Source organism: Acanthochromis polyacanthus, chromosome 23 (assembly GCF_021347895.1).
Source record: "Acanthochromis polyacanthus isolate Apoly-LR-REF ecotype Palm Island chromosome 23, KAUST_Apoly_ChrSc, whole genome shotgun sequence".
Taxonomy (NCBI): domain Eukaryota; kingdom Metazoa; phylum Chordata; class Actinopteri; family Pomacentridae; genus Acanthochromis; species Acanthochromis polyacanthus.
This window is the reverse complement of record NC_067135.1, coordinates 8,394,723-8,418,972: the sequence shown is the minus strand read 5'-3', so window position 1 is coordinate 8,418,972 and position 24,250 is coordinate 8,394,723. Positions and strand designations below refer to the sequence as shown.

Here is a 24,250-nt window from a genome sequence, read left to right as displayed (position 1 = left end):
TTTGCTGTTCAGGTTTTGCATTTTCTGGTTGAAAAGCATTTCCTAGACCACAGAATGACAAAAGACAGAGAGGAGGCTGCATCAGACCTGAAGTAGCACATTCATTTATTGATAATCAACTAAAAAAAAATGACAATACAGACAATCTGTAAAATGCTAAATATCGGCCACAATAATCTGCCAGGCCAATAATTGGTCTATTCCTTCTTCCTGGGAGTCGAATGCGGACAAATCCAACTTAGATAAACAGACATAATTATTTGGAGAATATTCCCAGAGAAAATCCACTGGCCCTTTCTGAGCTGGCTCTGGGGCCTAATTCAGTGGCTGAAATGGGAAGGGCAGGAGAACAAATACACCTCTACAGTTGATCCAGTCTCCCCACCGACACACCACAGTCACGACTCGAGCTCTGGTCAGCCTCTGCAGCCGGCCGTCATCATCCCTCCCCTCCCTCTCCACGTGGGAGGAAGTGACTGAGTGGCCTGCCATCACTGGCTCTGGGGCAAACTTAACACCTCTCTGCCCTTTTCTGCTTTTGCCATGGGCGAAAATCAACCGCAAACTAATGTAAAATTCACTTTTAAAAACCGCAACTGAGTCACCGGCTTCAAAACGTGCAGGTGGAAATTTATTAAACAATGTCCCGAAGCCAACGACAAAAGTATTAATGATAAATATGTGGATGAGAGCACGTCACGCAGCATCAGGAAGCACCGTCATGTCTCGTCACACGAATGCCAATCTCACAAGACAACATCCTGTCAGGTCAATTATAGAACATGCTGACATCCGATGAAAGATTTTTAAATTTCTTTTCATCGGTAAACTAAGATAAGCCGACGCCAAATTCACGACCAGCACGTGGAAGAAGAGGGTTAATTTTCAGCCAGGTGGTCTATAATTAACGCGTGTGAATGAGTGTAAATAAACCTTGGGGCCTCAACTCACCTCCAGCTGTATTTGTATAGCTGGAGTTTCTCTCTCGTCCACACACTGGGCGCTTTAGCTCGTAAAACTGACGACACCTGAAAGAAAAAAAACCTCCCAGGATTGTCATTTCACGCACCAGGATAAACAGTGAATGTGCAGAACGAAGCTACACAGCACACGACGTGCTTATTTACTCATCTGTAATTAGGACTTTTCCACAATTAAGCTAATTTTTTTGCTCACTTGCTTAATGTAGCCGAGCAATTAAAAACACCTTACAGTTAAAGGCTCCGTGCAGAACCTGAGCACAGTGTTTGCTTTTCACAGCACAGAGTGAAAATGAATTTATGTGTTCTTTGTCTAAATCCCTTAAAAACTAAATCGCATTATCCAACACAGGCAGCACAAAAAAAAAAAAAAAAAAAAAAAGGAAAAGGCAGCAGCTCAGTGCTCTTGTTGGTGTCTCCTGTGTTACTTATGGCCTTATTGGAGCACATCCGTAACACTTGATGAAAACTATTGATTGGACTTTTAATTAAAAACGACTATTTTCTTCTCAAGTCTCCAGTCGCAGGTGAAATGAAACAAAAAGATGAGGATTTAAGCCCTATACGGCGCTCTTTCACTGCACAGCAAACAACTGAAAGCTGGTACATATGACATTTAATATGAGTCCCACGCATTCTTCACCTCAAGGGTCTGCTGGCTCTTAGTCAAAAGCTATGAGTCCTGCCCTGGAAAATGTCAAACTGCATTTTAAGGGCTGAACCCGTCGCTGGCCAGAAACCACCGGGGCAGTGTGTCTGAAAGCGTCGTGCTGATGCCATATTGGCTGCTGCTGTTACTGCTGGTGCTTCAGCGATCAGCCACAGCGAACTACCGCCAAAACAAACCTGCAGTGGAACGCAGCGCTGCACCCCGAAGACAACTGTGAATTCTGTGTGAAATCCTGTTCTGCCATGAAAGCTGATAGGCTTCATCAAATACCCTGGGGGGAATACAGCGCCTGATCAAACTGAAATAAGAAAATCAGCCCGGTGCAATGGTTTCCAAGCAAATTTGCTTTGCGGAGTCACTTTGTAAACTGATGGAGCGAGCTAACATACAAAGGTCGATATAACAAACTTCCTCATAGCTAAGGTTTGACATTACCTGTATGCAAGCTGCACATAGCCTCCAGGAAATGAAAAAAGAAACTGTATATTCAACAGTTTTTTATAGGAACAGGTTGCATGTGCGTCAAACTCAGTGTGTTTGTATGTCAACAAGCACAGATGCCTACGAGATAGCAGAGAAGATGCCATCTCGACTCAACACCTACCATGAGATATTGTGTTTTCTGGCCGCCGCATCATCATCATCCCCCCCCCGTTACAGTTAACGAGTCGACACACAAGGCATTCCTTCTCCTGTCGTGACTTTTCTCTGCTTGCTAATCTACCATTAAACGGCACCTCACAGATAGCTTTGCTCATTTTACTAGAAATTAACCGTCCTTTTGTCCTCATTTACAGGCACCAAAAAATATTGCTCTCGTCTGAAAGACTTCCAAAGTTCAGCAAAAAAATTCCCCAAATTTATAAAAAAAAAAAAAAGATTTGCAAAATCTTCAGACAAAATTTTTAAAATACATAAAAGATTCCCTTAAAAATCCCCAAATTTGGCAAGAAAGAAAAATTTAAAAAATGAAAAATAAAATAAATAAAAATTGCAAATATTTTCAAAAAATGAATAAAAGTTTTCAAAATATGCTAAAAATATCTAAAGTGCTTACATATATATAAATATCAATTAAAATTCTAAGATTTTCTTTAAGAACATTCAGAAAAAAAAATCAAAAAATTCAACATAAAAATTCCCCAAATTTATAAAAAAGTTGCAAAATCTTCAGGAAAAAAATTCTAAAAATTCCTTAAAAGCTTCATTTTTATTTAAAAAAATCCCTAAATTTGGCAAGAAATAAAAATTGCAAAATAAAAAAAAACTGTAAATATTTTCAAAAAATGAATCAGTAAAAGTCCTAATATTTTCAAAACATTCAGAAAAAAATCAATCAAAATCCAGCAAATTTTGCTGGATTTTGATTGATTTTTTTTCTGAATGTTCTTTAAGAAACATTTTTTTAACATTTTTTTTCACCCAAAAAATTTTCAAAAAATTCCCAAAAATGTTGAAAAAGTGGAAGTTTTCACTGTAAATATATATTTTTTCCCACATTTTCAAACTTTTAAATGGGTCAACTTGACACGCAGAACGACACGAGGGTTAAATTCAAACAGCCGCCCGGCACAGCAGCATGCAGGGGCTTGTTTCAAACCACTAAGTCACGTCTCCCATTTAGCATACAGGTATGTTTTCACCACCTCGTCTTCTAATAGCGCAGCAAGAGAAACTGAGGCCAAAAATGCTGCGTGAATTCACATACAGGAGATCTGTTCTAGTTGGAAACATGACATTACTGTGGAAACATTTAATTCGGAGGCACAAAGCACTATTCAGTGTCGCTAAAATGGTTTTTCATTAAGGTATGCGGTTTAAGGTAGCTGTGTGTGTGTGTGTGTACCCGTGGGGCTAAATAAATATTCAGCTGATTTAAAATACCAAAAGAGTGTTACTCATCTGCAAAGGATAAAGCTTGGGGTGGAAACGTTCATTCACTGCATTGATGTGCTGATTTTAAATTATGAGACTGCTTTTATGTGCAAAAAAAAAAAAAAAAATCGAATTCTTAAAAAAAATAAATTAAAAAAAGATATACGCAATATGCTCAGAAAATACATCACCTAAACTGATATGACACTGTATTTTATGAAAGTGATGGAAAAGCAACAAAGAGATGCTCAAAATTAGAGATTTATACACTTTAATGCAGAATTTTAAGAAAATTCACTGTGAAATGCTGCCAGAAATATGAACCACCTGGAAAGATGAGAAAGTATTTTGAAAATCCAACTTCTGAGACCAAACATTTGGAGGCGACTCTGCAAGGATTAAAAATATGAAGGAAAGTTATTGCAAGATTAATTTGCAAAGCTGGATTCAGTGGGATAATCTGACTACCCAAGGTAACACATACTTTTGTTCGCTCCCTCCTACACACACACACTACCTTTCCTGATGAGTAAAGACGAGTTTTTGTATTTTTTGCAGCGTCACTACCACGACTAGTGCTATTACTATGACACTACCGCTACTACTCAGACTGTGATGCAAGTGTGAGGTGAGCACCGGCTGGATCAAATTCATAAAAGCATTTAGGAAAATAAAGAGTTTGCTTTTCATTCATTTGGATACATTTAATAAAAAGCCAGTAAAACAAACGTGTCTAATGGATTGTCAGTTTTAGCAAACACTTACCAAATAAAACAGCTATTCACAATACAAAAAAGAGCAACTCATCATGCACCGATTTGTAATTGAATTGAATCTCGGCAATGATTCAGTCCTTGACAAAGCTTTTGCTCTCAGTATTTTTTTTTTTGGCAACAACTGCACAACAGATGTTTCTCTGGATTTGAATTCTTTCGCAATCTGCTTTCTCGATTAACTAAAACTGACCCGGCTAACGTGTGGACACGGGTGCGACTCTGAATCTACCCCCACAAAACCCAGTGTCTTTTGCAGCCTGTCGATGCTCGGTCCTCTGAGCAGGAGTCGAAGTGAGAAAGCAGATTTGCTACTCCACTGGCCTCTATTATAACCCAACTACTCCCAGTTCACTGGGTTAGCCTCTCCTCCCCCACGCTCATTGTACTGGGTGCCCAATATGTAGTTACATGTGTTGCAGACACTGTATTGATTGGTTTGTGACTGTGCTGCGATCGAGTCCACAGAGGGATCTAATGACACACCACTCCTGCCTCTGTTCCAAATGGCTTTTGTTAGCCACTGTAAGCTCACAACAGCTCCATGTGTCGGTGTCTGCCAGCCATGAAATGAGAAATGCCGAGCGTTTGTTTATACCGAGGCTGATTTTTTTACCAAATACAGTAGCACAACATTATGATCTATGGCCCACTGTGGGTATGGGCAATCAAGAGTGGAATTTGTGTGTTTGGTGCTCTGCAAAAGAGTGAAATGTGGCACATGTGGTGTTCGTAAGGCACCTTAAGAAGAGCCACATCAATAAATTGCTTCTATTGACATATAAGTTACAAAACTGCTGCTTACAAAAGGGCTCATATGTACCAGCAGCACAAGTGCAAAGGCTTGCAAATCCCTAAACTGTACTCATAGGATTAGCAATAAGCTGAAAATGCTAAGGTAGCTATACAGTTTGTCTCCCCTTCTTTCTTTATCAAAACTTGCCATCCATTTGTTCACATGAATTAGCAAGAGCAGAAGCTAATGCATGGAGTCAGATTACAACCTCCGAGCAGATCCGCCTTTATCCCCCTATATGGAGCTTAATCTGTCCAAATCCGCTGCTTTGCCGTGCCCTAAATCCACAACAGAGCCTAATTCCTCTTTAATCTAATGAGCAGTAAAGGTGCACTTTCTCGGGTTCAGAATACCGCAGGCTGAGTATCTGAGCGTCACATCGCGGCACAGGCAGCTCAGGTCTTCCCCCTTCTCTGCCATGACGCAACACACCGTTATCAAAAACTACCGAGACAATCTCTGGCGTCACAGCGGACCAGGCAAGGAGACACATGAGAGGTTTTGATCATTTGGTCGGTTATCTTCTTGTCACTCATTGTTTCTGCCGTAGGCGACATTTCCAGGTTGAGCTGTGTGAGTGGACTGCTGTCAAAAAAGAAAGGAAAAAAAGCAGAGGAGCCCCTCCAGCCGCCAGACGTCTTCTTCACATGCCAAGGAGATAAGTCAACAAATAGGGAGAGAGGTGTCATCCCTGAAGACTTGTAAAACTCAGGAAACTGACTGACTAACTTTTTCTTATTCAGAAAGGTTTCAAAACATAGGAAGTCTTCCACAGCCAATCTAAATCTTGCAAACTCCTTTGGTTGGATCAGTGTAAGGATGAAAAATGTTTCCAGTGCTACTTGAACAAGTGAAGTATCGACCAATCAGAGGCTCAGATTAACTTCTGTGCTCTTACCCAGGAGTAGCTGCCATGATTTTACTGTTCAATAAGAAAGAAAACCAGACATGAACACACTGAAAAGCTGATTAATAATTGGAATAATGACCAAATAACTGAATACAAAAGTCAGTGCCAGCATTTTTCTAGTGCTCTTAAAAAACATTTGTTCTATTTAAATTTTAAAAAAAAATACAATTATCTGACAGATATTTGCTGTTACTTATAAGAAAAATATCTGTATTGAACGTTTTTGAAAAAAGTAATGATTTTTTAAAATGTAATTTACAAATTTCTGTTTCATTAAATTACAAATAACTTGCAAAATCACAGGAAAAAGTCCATTTTAACAAAAATTAACCATTAACCATAAAAAAACAGATCAAAACTGTAAATTTCAACATTTAAAAAATATGTATTTTTGCAAATAGTAATTAATTTTGATGTTATTCCAATGAAAAAATATATTAAGAATTGAGAAATCAGTTTTGTGTTATTCTACAATTTTTCTGTTTTTTTGAATTACTGGAAATATTTAGTAAAATACTTGGAGAATAATATATTAGATGTTTACTTTGAACATATAAAAAATAAATTTAAAAAAAACAGGCCATAATTGCAAATAATGTCCACATTTAAAATCTGTATTTTCACAAGTAGCAATTTGGTCATGCAATGGTAAAATTATATTCTTTCTACTGCATTTAAATCAGCAAAAATATCATTTTACTGATATTTGCAATTATTTTCTGTTTTGCTTTTTGTTTGAATTTTGCAGTATTTCATTTTTTTAGGTCAGTCATCGTTCTTTGGTTTTTAATTTCTTTTCAGGATATTTTTTTTTTACAGCACCACACAACAATCAGCCAGAACACACTGCAACCACCAAAGAAGACAATTCAATGCTATCTTTTTAGCTTTGTCCTACAGAGCAACTCAGATACGTCGCTACTGACTCTTGATTAAAATTCAATACTAGGAAATGGCAATCCTTCAAAGATTACTTCAATTTGAGCCAAATCTTACCTCTGATTTAACCTCCTCACCTCAACCTCCCCCCTTTTTTTGTATTTTATTTTATTCATTAATTTACGTACGTTACAGTTGCTACACTTTGAGTTTATTTAACTGTACACAGACTGTTCCATTTTTCATGTCGTTGATCCCCTTGTCAGGGTCTGGTGTTGTTCTGTAAGTTGGGGGGGGTAAAAAGTGGGAAATATATATGTATAACCTCTTTTTTCTGTATCCATTATTGTGTTTCCACAAAAACGATTAATTTAAAAAAAAAAAACTTAGCAGAGAGAAAAAAAAAGTGTGCCAAACACAAACAACTTGCGCAGGTTTTGTAACACAAAGCGTCACCAAAACACAGCAGACAATTTTCACTGAAGGTTGAACTTCACAAATTACACACGCAACTGACTGGCACGAGATTAACATTATAAACAGCGTCTGCAGCGGTTATTATAAATCACCCAACTTCCCCTTAGCAACATTCCCATGCAAATAAACCTAATGACGAGGTTTATGCATGCTGATGAGGAAATATCGCTCAGTATGACAACACCTCAAGGAAAATTCCTCCCAATTGGTAATTTTATATCGCTGCGTGAACCGGACGACTACAGTGGCGCACACGTGGGCTAATGAACGCCGAGCAGCTCCGCATGCAGGTGATCACACGTAAGGCGAGGATCAAGTATGTGGCATTACTTAATGTTCTGTTCTATAAATGACTCGCCTATCCAGCTGGGATCAGAGGCTGGCATTGCGCCGCTGTCACCACCACCATCTCTCCAACCCACGCATGTCTGAGCATGGGGGCCTCTTCTCAAAAGTCAAATGTCAGATGTTATCCATCCCCACTCGCAGAGAAGGACCCGGTGCAGCATTGGGGGCGCGGAGGCCCTGCCTCTCAGCCGGCCGATGACGGAAAAACACCATTACTGAGCTCGTTTTGCTTTGGAGCGCTGGGCCTGTCATGATTGCACCATGACAACCATATTACTAATTATTTATTTTATATCTTAGCCAGGGCAGCACTACTACAAACTCTTACACAAGCACAGAGAAAGCTCATGTTTCCACATTCGATTTTCACTCTACAAGCCCAAAGAATGATGAACAACAATGGATATTTTGAGCAATAACAATATTATTTCACAGTGCTAGAGTGCTTCGGCAATGAAAACATTTTCTGGTTAGCTGTAGTGCTTTGGCTAATAACTTTGGAAAAAAAAAAAAAAAAAAAAACATTATCACAGATTCTGACAAAAATAATCAGGATTACCATTCAACCCAAAGTAATCCTTATTTAACTGACACTTTATCAGGTAAGCCTTTAAAAAATGAACAGCTGCGACGATCAACAGGAGAGCAGGAATTGTGCACAATAATATCACTGTACAGGTCACAGAGCTTTTTAAACAGAAACGCTACATACTGGAAATTGCTGATATGTTTATTTCTGCCAAAACATCATGAAGGAAATTACGCCGCTTCAGCTGATTTAACTCTTATGAGTAATTACTAAGCAGCAGCGGCTTTCAGGAGCATTAGGATAATATATTTTGAAAACAGGTGGATGCAAAGCACTTAGGATAAGTTGGACTGACACCTCGTAGCACGATGAAAAACAAATTACTTCACACCTATGGCCTGCAGTTGTTTTGGAGAGATGCTTTGTACACAGCCGGCGTCCGTGTTGACATAATACTGATGCATTACCAAAACACTGACTTCAGGAAACTTGATGAATGAATAATGAGTGAAATTACTTTCTTGACATCCACATGAGGTTTAAGAGTGAGCCACATAAACCGGGCTCTCGGACAGCTCCTCTAATGTCTAATCAATACATTCCAACCTGATTAAGACCATCGCGAAGCACAGCAGAAGGGAAATACACTATTGAGACGTGCAATTCGATGGCATCTCCTCAAGCAGCTTCAGGTCCACGTAACATGACCGTTCAAGTCACGCGGCGATATTGTTAAATCTCTATAAAACCCATACTTGTCATATGTATTTTTCAGTACCCTTCAAGTTGGTGGAGACTGTAGGGGTATGATCTCTTGAAATATTCATCATGAAAGCACCCGAGACACACTGCCACTCTCTTTTAACACTCTCCCCCCATTTTCCCAGCAAAATGCAGCCATGGCACAGGAGAGATTGTTGCAGTTCTCGTTCTGTTGCAGCATTTCAAGTGGCACAAGACTAACAGAGCAACCGAGTGCAACTACGTTTGAGACAGAGCCCAGGCAATGATTCCAGTCATCATGGTCGCCTTTTGGAGATTTCCCCAACAAAAATCTTGGTGCTTAATGGTCACTGATGATCTAATCATTTCAATTGGTTGAAGTCTTGCAGCAAAGCCCGGATAGAAACCACTCAACAATTCCCTCATGTGTTCGTGCACGCTGATTCCTGCACTGTTGTGATGTGCTGGGAGTCGGGGAGGATATTGGTTTGCAACTAGTGCTGGATCCAAACCAGCCAGCCCAAGCAAACACACTCCAGAAATGCTGCTTTTCTGTTTGTTTCTGCCCTGCCTTTTACATGACTGACATGCAGCTGGGCAGGCTACAATCCTCCTATTCCGGGTTAGGTCGACTCGATTATGATCTTTATTGCATTCTTATGGTAGACTGCAAAGGTGGAATGTCAGACCTGTAAACACAGAAGGCAGGAAGAAACCACCCCATGTGGCATGAACACTAAACCCCAAATTGTGAGATTACAAAACAGGCGACATCAAGTAGTATTATGCAATGCTGAACGGGGGGAAAGAGGAGCCTTGGTAAAAAAAAAAAAAAAAAAAAAAAACTATGTTTGGTGATGCATGCAAAATGAGGGAAAATCGCCCTTGGGGTTGAATGCAATGGTTGTGCAATATCTGCATGCATACTGTAAAGCTGTGCACTGTATGTGAATCAAATGCATCTGTCACCCTGCTGCCTGGAGGCTCCTCGCTGCTAATGAACACAGTGTATGTGCAGACTGAGCGGCTATATCACACCTCACAAGTAGACAGTGACACATTTCTTGCTAAATTCTTGCTCTGGTCTACAAACTGAGTTAGCCTCACTTCCTAGTTTGCTGCTGCTGCTGCTGCTGCTGTCACAGCTCGGCTAACACCCTTCTTCTTCTTCCTCCATGGCCAGCAAACAATTTTTTCGACTACATTTCGCTGCTGTTGCTCGCCACGACCGTCAAGAGAGCACGGAGAGACTGTGGCAGCGTCTCGACAAACACGTCACAAAAGCTAAGAAAAATGAAATTACACTCACATTTCACCACCCTGTCCGTCGTAGATAACTTCGGTTCATCATTCGGCTTGTTTTCGGACATTTCCAGTGTGATATAAAATTGAGATATAGCAGAAATGAGACTGAAAACGGTCCCTGCGTTGCTCTCGCCGAACAACTCTTGAGTCTATCCGAGAAAAGAGACCGCAGTGATCTCACTCGGTCCTATCAGCGGCCAAAAATACTTGCAACAGGGTTACAATTTCACTGCTGGTGCTGTAGGAGCTGCTCCGTCTGATTTACTGTTACTCTGGATCAACTTGTCTGAGCGCAGTGTGCAACCAAACATGCTGCCCCCGCAAGTCCCGCCCACCACCGGCCACGGGGCTCCCATTGGTCGACAAGCGACGGCCCGCCCCCCCGCTTGTACATTCACTTTTATCAAAGGGCTGTGTCTGTGTCACTCCGGTATTAATAACTGCTGCTGTGAATAACCTGCAATAAACTCGTGATAAATGTGCAGTTAGGTATGCACAATAAAAAAATTAATGATTAATTTGAAGCAATCTAACAAACAAGTAAACATTCCACTCAGTATATGCTGGGTAAGAGGTTTTCAGGCTGACAGCATAGTAAAATTTGTAAAATGATTTTTTTTTTCATGCGTGAAAATTTTTGAAATTATTATACACATGCTAGTAGAAGATGTGCTAAAGGTAGCTGAGGGTTTTATTGGTGTGGTAATTATTTCTAAATTGGCTAAAACATGGCTGGCTGATAACATACTTAAGAGAAATATATGTGATTTCTTTTTAAAACACTATGGTTTTGGTGATCAGCAAAACATTTTGTGCTATTTATATGACATGAAACCAGCGAAATGTGCATATTTGAAAATGTAAAAAAAAAAAAAAAAAAAGAGTATAGAACTGATTGAGTCATTTTTATACATAATTATATTCAGTTACAAAATAGGTTGGAATCAAGTGGTGAATATTTGTTTTTAGGTGTTTATGATCTCAATGTCATTTCAATCATCACTTTATCTAATTCCCTTTCAGCAACGCATAAGCGGTGGTTTGGGTTTATTTTATTTATTCCTTGTGAAGATAGACATTGCAAAGCTAAACTGCAAAAGCATTTTTGGAAGGCATAAGAGTTAAATGTGAGCAGATTCTCCTCGACCTGTACCCAAAACAGCATAATTCTAGCAAAAATAAACAAATACTCATGGTCGTCGACAGCTTTGTTCTGAAAAGGCCAATTATTACACATTAGAGAAGACAAATTTAAACAAACCTTTCAATACAAAATATATCTCACATATTAAAGTAAGTTTAAGAACTATGTAAAAAATCTTAATACAACTGAGAATCCAACAGAATAATAAATCATGTCAACTTCATTTGATATTTATCTTGAAATAACAACATTAGCATTGAGATTATTGAAACTAAAATGTTCTTTTGGTTATATCTCCTGTCTTTCTCTCTCATCCCCCTTTTTTTGTATTAGTAAAGAATAATTCTAAAGACGTATTAAGGATTATAAATATGGATTACCATCTGTTCTGAACGTCTGGATTTGCTATTGTTGTACATTTAAAGACTGGTGCAGCAGTTACAAGCTCTGCTACTGTGCAGGACAGCAAATGTAAAGAGAAAAAAACTTGTAGCTTTCAAATACATTAAGATAATGTTGGTGGAAAAAATAGTGAATAAACTACAGAACCATGTGCTCTTCAAGAACTGGGCCGTGGATCGTCTGTGGAGATAAATTAATGACTGTCCCACTTGTTAATAATGGAAATCCTTAGTATTGATCTGCAGGCCAAAGAGTATCTGAGGTGCTCTGAATTCTACTAGAAAAAAATCATTTATTAATGCACAGATAGACCAACATATTTTGACTCAGAGACTGAGTGTGAGTGTTCACCATCGAGTCGAAATGTTGCTTTTTTCATGTGATAATGACATTTTTATTGTCAAAACTCGGACTGTTGACTAATACTAAAGATTTCCATGAATCAGAATTCAGACAGTTGCTACCGTTTTATCTTCTTTATCTGAAAAAAATAGCTAAAATAAACTCACTTAAATTCTCAGATAAAGTCAAAATAATGATAAATAAACACATTACAATAAATAAAGAAAATTAATTTGGTAAAATCATGAGAAACATTGCATTTTTTTTTTCCAGAGTAAGTAAAAATTTGTGAAGTTCTAAGTCAAGATTCTCAAATTATTCATTGTTCCCAGAGGATGAATCCTGAGTTTTAGTGGCGATTTGATTTCATCATTTTGCCCCTCTAGCGCCACCCTCAGGACAAAGCATTTGTAATACTGTACATCTCGAACTATCCTAATGCAACAGCCACATTTCAAAGGAAAAACTGAAAACAGAATGCTCATGGTTCAATGAAGAGAAACCCTTTTGGTTTCAACTCCCCTAAGGGCAAAAGGTGCACTTTCAGTCTGGTTTGTTGACACAGATGATTACATCAATATCTCACTGGAACCTAATTTCACCTGCCATTTTATTTTTGCTACTGTGTCACTATATTTCAAAATATATAAAATATTTGCATCAAAATTATGATTAATTATTCATAGTTCCCAGAGGATAAATGTAGAGTGTTAGTGGCAGCCTTCATATTGTAGTTCTTGTGGCACCACCTTCAGGACAAAACGTGTATATTATATATTTACCTCAATATAACAGACATTTTCTGGTGGAAGAACTGTACAGAATATTCATGGTTACATGAAGATAAACCTTTCTGATTTCAATTGACCCATGTCCTCTCCACTTGCACCATCCTCAAGGCAAAATTCACACTTTCAGTCTCCTTGGTTACACAAATGATAACATTATCCATCTAAATTTCACCTGCCATTTTATTTCCATGTCACCAGTTTTATACCAAAATATATATTAAAATTGTATAAACGATTCATAGTTCCCAGAGGATAAATCCTGAGTGTTAGTAGCACCCTTACCTTTATTATTTTGTAGTCCCTCTACTGCCTCCTTCAGGGCAAAGCATCTCTGTTACATCTCAATCTACTTCAATTTAACACACACATTTCTGGAAGAAGAACAGTTCAGAATACTTACGGTTCCCTGAAGATAAACCCCAATTGTGCAGTTTCAGTCTTGTTTGTTTGCACAGGTGATAACATCATCAATGTTTCAATGAGGTCAAGTTTCACCTGACATTTTATTTGGTTCTATGTCATCAGTTTTATGGTGACATTATAAAGATTGTCATAAACTATTCATAGCTTCCTGAGGATGAATCCTGAGTTATAGTGACTTGCTAACATTTTCATTTTGAGTTCTTCATATAGTCTCTGTAACATCACTTTCAGGACTAAACATCTGTATTATATTTCAATCTAGGTCAATACAACTACATTATATTTCTGGAGGAAGAACAGCACAGAATACTCATGGTTCCTTGAAGATAAACCTTTTTGATTTCAACTACTCGATATCCTCTCCACTAGCACCACCCTCAGGGCAAGATTTGCACTTTCAGTCTTGTTTGTTTGGACAGGTGATAACATGACTAATATCTCACTGAGGCCGAGTTTTACCTGCTATTTTTTTGTTTCCACGTCACCAGTTATGTAGAAGTAGCTATACAGGACTTGATTTGCAAATGAAGATTTCAGGTCTTCTTTTAACATTCAGATCAGACAAAATTTGAGTGGATCTGCATGCAGGGGAACAGTACGATCTGCCATTGGTGAGTCACCAGCCACCACTGATTTGCATGAAGAAGACCTCGACTTTCACCTGCTCGTTTTCTCAACAGTTGCGCCTTTCAGTCGCTGCCCTGCAGCTCAAAGGAAATAAACGGCGGCAAACTGCTATTAGTGAGACACTCGTGTGTTATGAGTCACTGGTTTGGCAGGTGGAGGCAGTTAATGAAGCTCTGAGTTCTACATTTTCTACAATGAGGGACTGAGTGCATGGTAGGTCACAACATCATTTTTTATCTCCGCTTGTTCTACACACATTCACACCAGATCATTAGTTTTAACATGCCTCAGGTTCCACTGCTCTGCTTTGCACCCGGACTTAATTAAACTCCGGTCAAGTCTCAAGCGCTTCACTTTCCGGTCACCTGTTGTCTGCTCCACAGTGACCTTTGTTATTTGGTGGTTTTAATTTTTGCTTATATACATAACTACTCTGGCTTCTAAATATTATAAAATAGTAAGCACACAGTATAAGAGTGGTTTTGACGTAATTTTAGACTATTTACATTGTTGGAAATATGGAAATATTCTGTATGAGATGAGCATGTCAGACTTACAGTACTGCCCTTTTCAGCTAATAAACATGAGCTTTTTCTCAATATATTTCCATTTTTACCTGCCAGCTTCACAGCAAAACTAAATGAATCAAAGATTTTATTAGATTTAATTTCACTGATTAAACTACTCAGAACCAGTGCAGTCAAACTACTCCAGTAGCATATCTTTTGAAAAACAAAACCACACGTCCTAACATGTTCGCCGTCACCAGTTATCTTTGATGTCTTTGTCTGATTCGGCGTTGCAGGAAACTTCCTCTTATCCGAGCTCCTGCTGTTTTCCATGTTACAGTGAAGTGAGACCTAAACGCAAAGCAGCTCTGCAGAAATGAGCCAGGCAGGTAAGCTACCCCTCTGCATTAATTATTCATCAGCTCATTATTACATACATTTTTACTTGGGTAATGAAAATGATTAATGTTTTAATATATGATGATTTATGATCCTTTGCGATGCTCAGAGCAACATTTTGTAGTTAAAATCGGTAGTGTAGCTGCGAAAAATGTCAAAGTTATGCTTCTGTGTTTGACTTGTTGTACAGGGTGTCCCAAAAAAATCTGACCACATTTCGCAGGCCGATAATGTTGGCAATTCTTGTTGAAATAACCTCAAATGTACAGAAACAGATCAAGATTTTATATCTAATGTTTTATTTTTGTTTTGTTCACTCCCAAAGAGAAGTCCTTCTGCGTCTTGGAATCTGCTCGCATGCAGTCACCCAAGACTGTGCAGCGTGCCTCCAGTGCAAAATTTGGAAAAATTTCACCAAGTGGCAAACAAATTTGGACTTGGTACCAAAAATTTGAAGAGGAAGGCTGCTTATGCAGGGCTAAAGCATCTGCTAGCCCATCATCAACATCAGCAAATTCCAAGACGCAAAATGACTTCTCTTTGGGAGTGAATGGCTCAACCTGAAAACAGAACAAAAACAAACATTCAAAATAAAGTCTTGATCTGCTTCTATACATTCTGTGATAATTTGAGGTTATTTCAACAAGAATTGCCAAAATTATTGGCCTGCATACTGATGTCAAATGTTTTGGGAGACCCAGAACATTTCAATTAGATGAGAGCTTTATTGTGGATTTTTTCACATCTTTGAGCAGAGTTTGCCTTTTTCTTGTAGCTGACGATCTGCTGATCATCTACGAGACCGAGGCGAAGCAATGGGCGACCTACCTGCAGTCCCTTTTCGCCGGTTCCATCCCAGAGGCCGGGATCTGCTGCTACGACATCGCCACGGTGTCCAGCCGGAGGGACGACTTCCTCAGGCTGTCCCGCTACACCTGCAAGCTGCTGATCCTTTCTAAAGGCATGCTGGAGAGCCTCTGCCCGATGCAACGCTTCTTCCTGGGCCGGGTGTTGAGTCCGGCGGCCCATGTGGTGGTGCTGCTGTGCGGGGTGGATTCCCTGACCCCTCTGCTGGAGCTGGTGCCCCTCAACGGCGACAAGTGCCTGCAGATCTCCAGCGAACAAGATGCTGCAGAGTACCTGTCCGCTGTGACCGACATCGTGAGAAAAGGTATGGATCCAAAATGCACACTTTTCTGGAGATTTCCACATGTGACTCACATTTCTATAATCTCCATAGAACAGAACGAAGAAATATATGTATAGAAATAAACCTTTGCTTGTGCATCTTGAGATTTTTTTTAGCATGTAGCACAAAAACACAGATAAAAGTGCAAAATAAAACCAGCATAATGGGGGAAAAAAAGTATGCAAAATGACTTGTATAGGCCACCTTTAATCTTCATATAACATAAAATAGAAATAAATGATATAAACATGGGATCAATCTCAGAAATATATGCAGCAAATGTATAGACATACACTCATGCATCTTTTTAACTTTCCTGTTGTCGTCATTTACGGGCACCAAAAAATATTGTTTCCTTGTCTGGAAAGAATCCAAAAATTCAGCCAAAAAATTTGTAAACTTGTAAAACCATCAGGAAGAAAATCAAAGTAATTCCTTAAAAGTTTTATTTTTAAAAAGCCCCCAAATTTAGCACGAAAATTCTTGTAAATATTTTCCAAAAATTTGTGAAAATCTTCCAAAAAAATCCTAAAAATATCTTAAGTGATTCCATGTATATCAGTAAAACGTCTAATATTTTCTTTAAAAACATTCACAAAAACATCAACCGAAATTTGCTGGATTTTGGTTGATTCAGTTCTTTTTCCACCAAAAAATCTTCAGAGATTTATCAAAAACGTTGAAAATGTGGACATCACAAGTTTCACTGTGAAGATATATATTTTTTCCACATTTTCAAATTTTAAAACCGGTCAATTTGACCTGCAGGATGACACGAGGGCTACGAGTGTAGAAGAAAAATAAATGCAAACGTGCAAAACAAATCCACAGCCTTCTTCAGAATGGATTAAAAGTGAAACAGAACTATTAGTATTGTTTACTACAGACATAAAAGATCTTTCAGAAGACCCTAACCTTATTTCATGAACCAGTCAGGTGTGAAATCCAACCTCAGTTTCCCTACAACTCCGTAACATCTGAGATATTGAGCTTATATTCAAGGTTTCTTTTTTATTTTAAAAGTTTTATTTCAAACAAAATCCTGTCTAGTGTTCTAAAAATGCAGTTATTGATCTTGATTATCCCAAATGCGCATTAAAAATATCCATTGAAACACTCCTACATTGATAATTACTATAAATCGGTACAGAAGGAGTTACATAGCACTGATTAATCAGCTGTTTTGTATTCAAAAACCAATCCTCTGTCACCATAAACTAATATTTTCTTGCACGACAAATTGAGCCTCAGTCACTGTGTTGATCTCTTGAGCATCATTTTTTCAAGAAAAAAGGGTAAAGAAAAGAGAATTCAGATGGCTTAGAGTGGAAAAGAATGCTCATTATTTGGGAAAATGCCTGAGCAGCATCTTGGAAACCTGTTTACTGACTTTTTTTTTTCCCCAACAGAATTATGTGTTGAAAATTGACACCTAATATTTCTCAGCACCTGCTGCCGAGACGTCTTCTGCTGAAATGTTCGTGTCTCCACCATGTCCCCATCTGCCCCGCCAATTACCCTCAGCCTCCTTCCCTGTTTTTCCTCTTTGCACCATTTGTATGAAATCATAAAGCGGAGGAGTGGGCTTGTATTTAAACAGGTGTGTGAGCAGGAGGAACATTTGATGCAAATTTGGCCTCCACTGATTACTCACTGCGAGCCATGCAAATTCAAGAGCCCTCCTCATCACTTCATTGCACTGATAGAGAGAAGTGGTTCAAACCAGGATCCCATGAGCAGTTATATTTTAACCCAGGAGTGCCTGCGCTATTCATGCAAGATGATGCTGTTTGTTTTCAAATGCAAAACATGTTTAGGGGTTTGATATTCCACAGCCCCGGTGAAGACGGCACACTGCATGACTGGTTTCTAGAACTGCCATAAAACCAAATCAACCAGACGACACTGCAAATAAATGAAAATTACAAGAGACTCTCAGTTTGTTTAACAGTCAGAGAGTCATTTTAGGACAGTTTGAACCCATAGAATCTCTTGCAGGGATGTTTTTAAAGGAGTTTCAGTCCAATAACTACTATTTTGTTGTTGTTGGTTCACTCAGAGTTAATGTGGCAGGTGACGTGGTCACTTACTACACTATTAAGAGAAAAACTTGCAAAAATAACACAAAAATAAAGAAATATACTGGCAGCCTATTGCAGACTTTTTCCAATGTTTTTAAAAAATGGAAAACATTTTTATTTATTCAAATTGTGCATATATAGTTTTAAAAAAAATACATTTTATATATTTTAATGGGGAATTTATAGTAATAAAAACAGGATATTTTGTTATTAATTATTGGTAGATTTATGATAAAAATAGACATTTGTGCTTTTTTAATGGTGCATCTACAGTGAAATAAAGAAGACGCTCTGTTATTTAATGCTAAATTTACAAAATAAAAACCACAAACAGTTAAATCCAGAATCCATCTGTGATTTTAATATGTATTCATTGTAATTTCACATAACAAGCAAACTTTACTTTTATTTATTTTACCTTTTTTCTTTCAGTTAACCACAAATATTTATAAATTAAGTATACTTTTGGCTGATTTATATACAGTATAAATGATATTTTTTGTTGTCAAAAATGGAAAAAAATGATCATTTATACTATTTTTGACCATTTACAAAACAAAAATGGTCATTTATAGAATTTTGCTTCCACTAATTACACCATAATGGTCATTTACGGTATACAATTTAATTATATATATAAAAATAACAGTGAATTGTTTAAAAAAAAAAGAAAAAGAAAAAAAAGAGTTAAAAGCAGCTTAATTTATTTTTTGGTTGTTGTTGGTTTTACAGTGTACAGCTCATTACCCAGACTGTCCTGGACCTGAAAAAGGATTTTTTTAAATATATTTTTTATAACCTACTCTAACTGGGGGAAAAAAGTAAAAATACTGAATTAAAATTAAAGGGGATCAGTGGTGACGAGGCAAATACACTAAATGCCTTTAAAATCAAATGGCAAAAGAAGAAAAATGCATGGCTATACCTGTAAAATTACGATATTTTTAAGAATGTATTTTTGATGTGGGTGTATTTGCTGGATTTTATTAGGGTTAGCATGTAAATGAATATTTTTCTTCGGTTGATTTTAGTATTTATTATCTGCAATTTAACAACAAACTGTAAAATAACAGTAAAATTGTCCAAAGATATACAGTCAAATACTGTCAACACTGTTTTACAGTGTAGGATTCATTCTCAGGGGACTATGAATGCCAATAAAAATTGTTAGTGGTCGACAAATTACTGCCCATATAGAGCAGTGCAACAAGCATGCTAAAAACACACTAAAAAGACACTTTTGCAGAAACTGTTGGTGCATAAGAATAACAATGACTCTGACATTCAGTGCCTCTTTTACAGGTGTATCAGCCTCCGCAGCAAATGCCAACCTCTTGACACGTAAACCATCAGGATCAGAGCAGAAGGCGGAACAAACGCAGTCAACTGGAACTGACAGTGCCAGATCCAGCTTAATGGTCATTCCTCCCAGAGTTCCCTGCGGGGTGAGACGCTCATCTAGTCGGTAGTGAGCCATTTCGTTTATTCACAAAGCACCTCCGCTACACTGCAATCCACTGTACTGTCTGTTTGGCAGAGCTCCGCGGAGGTTTTCATTCTTTTGAGGAATGAGGCGGCCGCTAGCAACGCCGAGGTTGAGTTTAGAGGCGAAAACCAGACGCTGAGACTGAAGCCTGTCCGCTGGAACGAGCGAATCCTGTGTGTCAGTGCTCCAGGTGAACAAAAAACACACCAATAAAGAGCGTATGATGAAGAATAATGAAGCACTGTTGTGTTTTTAACCCCGCTTTCTGATTATTTCTTGCAGATTTTCCAGCAGGGAATGTAAAAGTGACCATTTTCGGTGGCGGAGTGGCTCTGAAAAGCGCACAGCTGCAGTACTACAGCAGCATGGAGGAGATCACCTGCCTTCTGTCGAGGGTAGCAGACCCTGTAGATTTCATGTGTCAGGTAAAGTCATTAAAGGGCTGCCTCAGACTTTCCGCATGTCGTTTTTGTGCCTTATCTCAGTTTTATGAAGGGGAATTCCACTGTTAGTTCCTCCAAAGGTCAGTGACTACGGCACTAGGGGATTTCAAATCATTTGCACGACTGAGAAACAACGCAGATGACACCATTTGACGACATGTTTGAAGCTTGTTTTTTAGCCCTCCTGTTGGCCTCATTTATAGGCACCAAAAAGTGAAGAGTTCATTTGCTAAAACAGATAATACCGTTTTGATAAATTTTAAGAAAACTTTTTTTTTATTGTTTACTTGAGATAATATCAATCAAACTGAAGTTGAGTGGATTTGACTCAGTAGAAAAATACATGACAATATAGAGAAAAAATATATTATTAGTCTTATTATCTCAAGTAAACAATAAAAAAAATTAGTTTTCTGGAAATGGAGTTACCCATTTTTGCAAATGAACTCTTCAAATATCGTTCCCTTGTCTGAAAAAGTCCAAAAATTCTGCAAAAAAATCCCCAAATTCATGAAAATTTGCAAAACTTGCAAATACTTTCAAAAAAATTGAGTAAAAATCTTCCCAAAAAAATCCTAAAAATATCTAAAGTGATTACATATATATCAGTAAAACTTCTAATACTTTCTTTAAGAACATTCACAAAAAAAAAAAAAAAAAATCAACCAAAATCCAGCGAAATTCGCTGGATTTTGGTTGATTTTTTTTGTGAATGTTCTTAAACATTTTTAACAATTCTTTTTTCCACCAAAAAATGTTCAAAGATTTCCCAAAAATGTTGAAAATGTGGACACCAGAAGTTTCACTGTGAAAATAAACTTTTTTTTCCACATTTTCAAACTGTAAAATGGGTCGATTTTGACCCGCAGGACGACACGAGGGTTAAAACAGTGGTGGCTTGAAAGGTAAGAAGATTGCAGTATTTGCTCTAACATAAACATTCTACTATTTGCATTATGGGAAATGTAGGATCCAGTGGGGGTTTTTTTTCTCACACATATCAGGGACAAAAAACTACAAATGACATCTTCATCTCTGTTCATTTTCAATCACAATTTAAAGGTAGCTTGTTAAATTTCCGTACATTTTCTGGCTCTCAAGAGAGATTCGCATTCATATTCGGCTTCATTTTGTCGAGATTATATTGTAAAATAGAAAGCTTGCATAAAATGAGCAGTGAGCGCACTTCGAACTTCAAAGTTATAACACTTGCAAATTTATTCAAATAGCTACAGTCAATCATTGATTTGGTAATGTTGGAAGCACATTTGAATGCACTTCTGTTCTCTCTCTTCTGAACAAAAGTAACCCCTCTGAGGCACTTTAAATGCGCTATGCTACTTAGTGACTCATCGTTATGTAACTCAGTCATAGAAATTAGTCAATCACCGCCTTAAAACACAGCTTATAATCGATCCACTCAAGCCATTATAAAAGAAATGTAAAAAAAAGAGGGATAAATTGAAGGAGCATATTTCTGCTGAGGTTTATTGAGCCACCGTTTACTGTCGCCCTTCTGAAACTGAAGAGGCTGCAGGTTTCAGCCTTCTTCCAGCCACGAACACTTGATTTGATTAGCTCTCTTTTGCTGAAGATGCAAACTTGAGCAATGCCAAAAGAAGAATTTGCAGAGAGCGTTTCAAACTAAAAGCTTGGACTGGCAAAGACGGGACTCTGATGAGTGCGATGGTTAAATTCAAACTGGCACTTTGACTGCTCCTCTTCACCAATAGTACTCCCACTGGGTTGTTTTTTTGTTGTTTTTTTTTGATGGTGCTTTCATTTGTTGACAAATCCAATATATTTTTTTAGCAGTTTGCCTGTATTGGTTGTGAAGAAATAAACGTTTTCCTTGCAACTGAAAAAAATCTTTTCAAAGTGCGTCTGGATTTCAGGCTCTTCAGGTGTCCTCTGTGGACAAGCTGGATCAGAAGTTGGCCTCCATGCTTTTGGAGGCAATGCCCACCGGAGGCTTTCAGGCACTGCAGAGTGAAAACACACCTGAAAGAGGTACGGCACTGTGGGACTGCTTACTCTGAACTTTTACACCGAAAAACATCCGCTGAGTAATCACACTTGGTGGTATAGCTTTCTTTAAACTCTACTTTTAGAGTTACATAAGCAAGAATCGTCTGAAAATGTTTGCTGACAGCACATGTACTCTCGGAAACAGAAAATATAACCTGTCTCTAAATGTGTGGAATGGGAAATTCTTACAGGTGAATATTATTTTTAAGCATTACTTCAAGTATTTAATATAACATATAAGCTGTAGCTATACTAAAGGTAATTCCCTCTTTCCCTCTGACCATGTGTTTATGCAATGATGTGAGTTGAACTTACTGCTCACATTTGGAAAACATTCCTCCTGCATAATGCACATTACCCACTATATAAAAAAAGTCTTTCCATTATTTCTCAGCTCATTATGTGGCAGATTGATGGCTTCATCAGCTATTGAGATTGATCCTTAACTCTGCTAAAAAGGGCAGAGGGAAATGTTGCCATGACAAACAGGTCAATAACTGCCTCCAAGCCGTCTTTCTTTGACTCTGGATGTGTTAGATTGCCCACATTGCAATGGATCACCTTCGACCTATTACCTGGAAAGGAAGTAGTGAGTTCTTGCGAGTTTGCTTTCAAGGACTGTTGTGTGTATGAATGTGCAGCTGCTCTTTTTCAGTCGTAACTTGGCTTAATATGAATTCCTTCTCGCACCTAATCAAAATGGGCACTCGTCCACGACAGAGCTCCACCATGCAGATGTCCCCTCGCTCCTTCACTTCGCTGCTCAGTATGGATTAAGGAGCGTCTCCAGCCTCCTTCTGCAGTGTCCAGGTGCTGACCGAGCGCTGCACACGGCCAATCGCCATGGACAGACTCCCACTGAGATTGCCAAGAGCCACGGCCACACAGAGCTTCACGTCTTATTGAAAGAGACGCTGGTAACTACCTCCTGATCATCCATTTACCGCTTACTGTCTACACTACCTGTAAAAAATTATGCACTCCCATTGGAACTTTTCCTTTTCTGTTGCTTTTCAATATTGAAATATGATGAATTTCCTTGGCGTTTTTGACAAGAACTTCCAAAAAAGATTTCAGGTAGCTCCTGACAGAATGCACCTTTGCTCTTCAGATCTCACAGCAGCACTAAGGATTGTTCTCACCTACGTCAGTCCAGCACTAGAACTATGAGTAAATGGTTCTTTATCAATAATGAACAAACAGGAGAGAATAGACAGGTGGGAAGCAGCGACAGTGACCCGTGTGTCAGGAGCGACCTCACCGCCTCCTAACTAGTGTCTTTACAGCTCGTGGCTCAGTTAGTGGATGAATGGCAAACCCTCCTCCTCTCATCCTGAACATGTTTGGCCTGCGAGGTTCCTAATGGAACACCCCCACAGAGACCAGAAAGGCTGTGTTTGTTTATGCATCCACAATGTGCCTCACAGCGCAGCCCGTCTGCATACATTCAGGCAATTAATTCAGCCGCTAATGTCGACATTTCCTTGCGTAATAGCTGCCATTTTCTCACGTTAATATGGAGATCCTCTTCCTGCTCAACCTCCCATTTTGCTTTGTGGATACATTTACGCCCGAGCGGCACGTTTGCCATTCTCTCGCTAATGAGAGGCAATCCAAATTTAATAGCTCCCTTGCATGCATGCTCATACCTTTATTCGATAAACCTGAAGGACATTAGTATCATCATGTTCTTTCAGATGCTAATTTCATTAGACACTGAAGAGATTATCATTTTAAAGAAATAGATAATGCACCAGTAGTAAAGCCTGAATGGTAGACTAAAAACATCGCATCATTTTTAGTGTGTGAAGAAAATACTAAGCCAGATGATACATGATACCTTTTTACAGATAAAAGAAAAACTTACACATCTGATCCTGTTTGTAAGCATTTGTGTCTGATTTGGACTTCACAAAAAGGTCTAGGCACTGTTCCTCAGCAGTGATTCAAATGAAAAGCAAGATTTCAGGGTGAGAGACATCTTTGGTACACGGTTGTGGTGTTTTTCTCTCTTGCTTCTTTGAGGCAGTCAACGGTCTCCTCTACCATTTGGCCTTGGCTGTAATTGCTTGTGCTACCTAGAAGCGTCTTCTATGTATAACAAGCAAGGTAACATAATCC

General features: G+C 38.5%; 2 protein-coding genes across 4 annotated transcripts in view; one reads left to right on the top strand and one right to left on the bottom strand.

Annotated features, from left to right (window-relative positions):
• Nucleotides 1-10,560, bottom strand: part of LOC110962478 (protein phosphatase 3 catalytic subunit alpha) — a 73,190-nt gene extending 62,630 nt beyond the window's left edge. For 2 of the 3 annotated variants that reach the window (XM_022210449.2, XM_022210459.2), the window contains exon 1: nucleotides 10,270-10,559. In XM_022210449.2, the coding sequence (XP_022066141.1) occupies nucleotides 10,270-10,330 (61 nt within the window). In that variant the 5' untranslated portion in view covers nucleotides 10,331-10,559. Of the gene's footprint in view, nucleotides 1-10,269 lie in introns of all 3 variants that reach the window. The other variant, XM_022210433.2, reaches the window with a different exon arrangement.
• Nucleotides 10,561-11,774: 1,214 nt separating this feature from the next.
• The window catches only part of LOC110962468 (B cell scaffold protein with ankyrin repeats 1), a 30,563-nt gene continuing 18,087 nt past the window's right edge, over nucleotides 11,775-24,250 (top strand). The window contains exons 1-8 of the mRNA XM_022210421.2: nucleotides 11,775-14,207; nucleotides 14,800-14,892; nucleotides 15,678-16,073; nucleotides 19,475-19,617; nucleotides 19,710-19,848; nucleotides 19,941-20,083; nucleotides 21,997-22,111; nucleotides 22,850-23,046. Coding sequence (XP_022066113.2) covers nucleotides 14,880-14,892; nucleotides 15,678-16,073; nucleotides 19,475-19,617; nucleotides 19,710-19,848; nucleotides 19,941-20,083; nucleotides 21,997-22,111; nucleotides 22,850-23,046 — 1,146 coding nt within the window. The 5' untranslated portion in view covers nucleotides 11,775-14,207; nucleotides 14,800-14,879. The remainder of the gene's footprint in view (nucleotides 14,208-14,799; nucleotides 14,893-15,677; nucleotides 16,074-19,474; nucleotides 19,618-19,709; nucleotides 19,849-19,940; nucleotides 20,084-21,996; nucleotides 22,112-22,849; nucleotides 23,047-24,250) is intronic.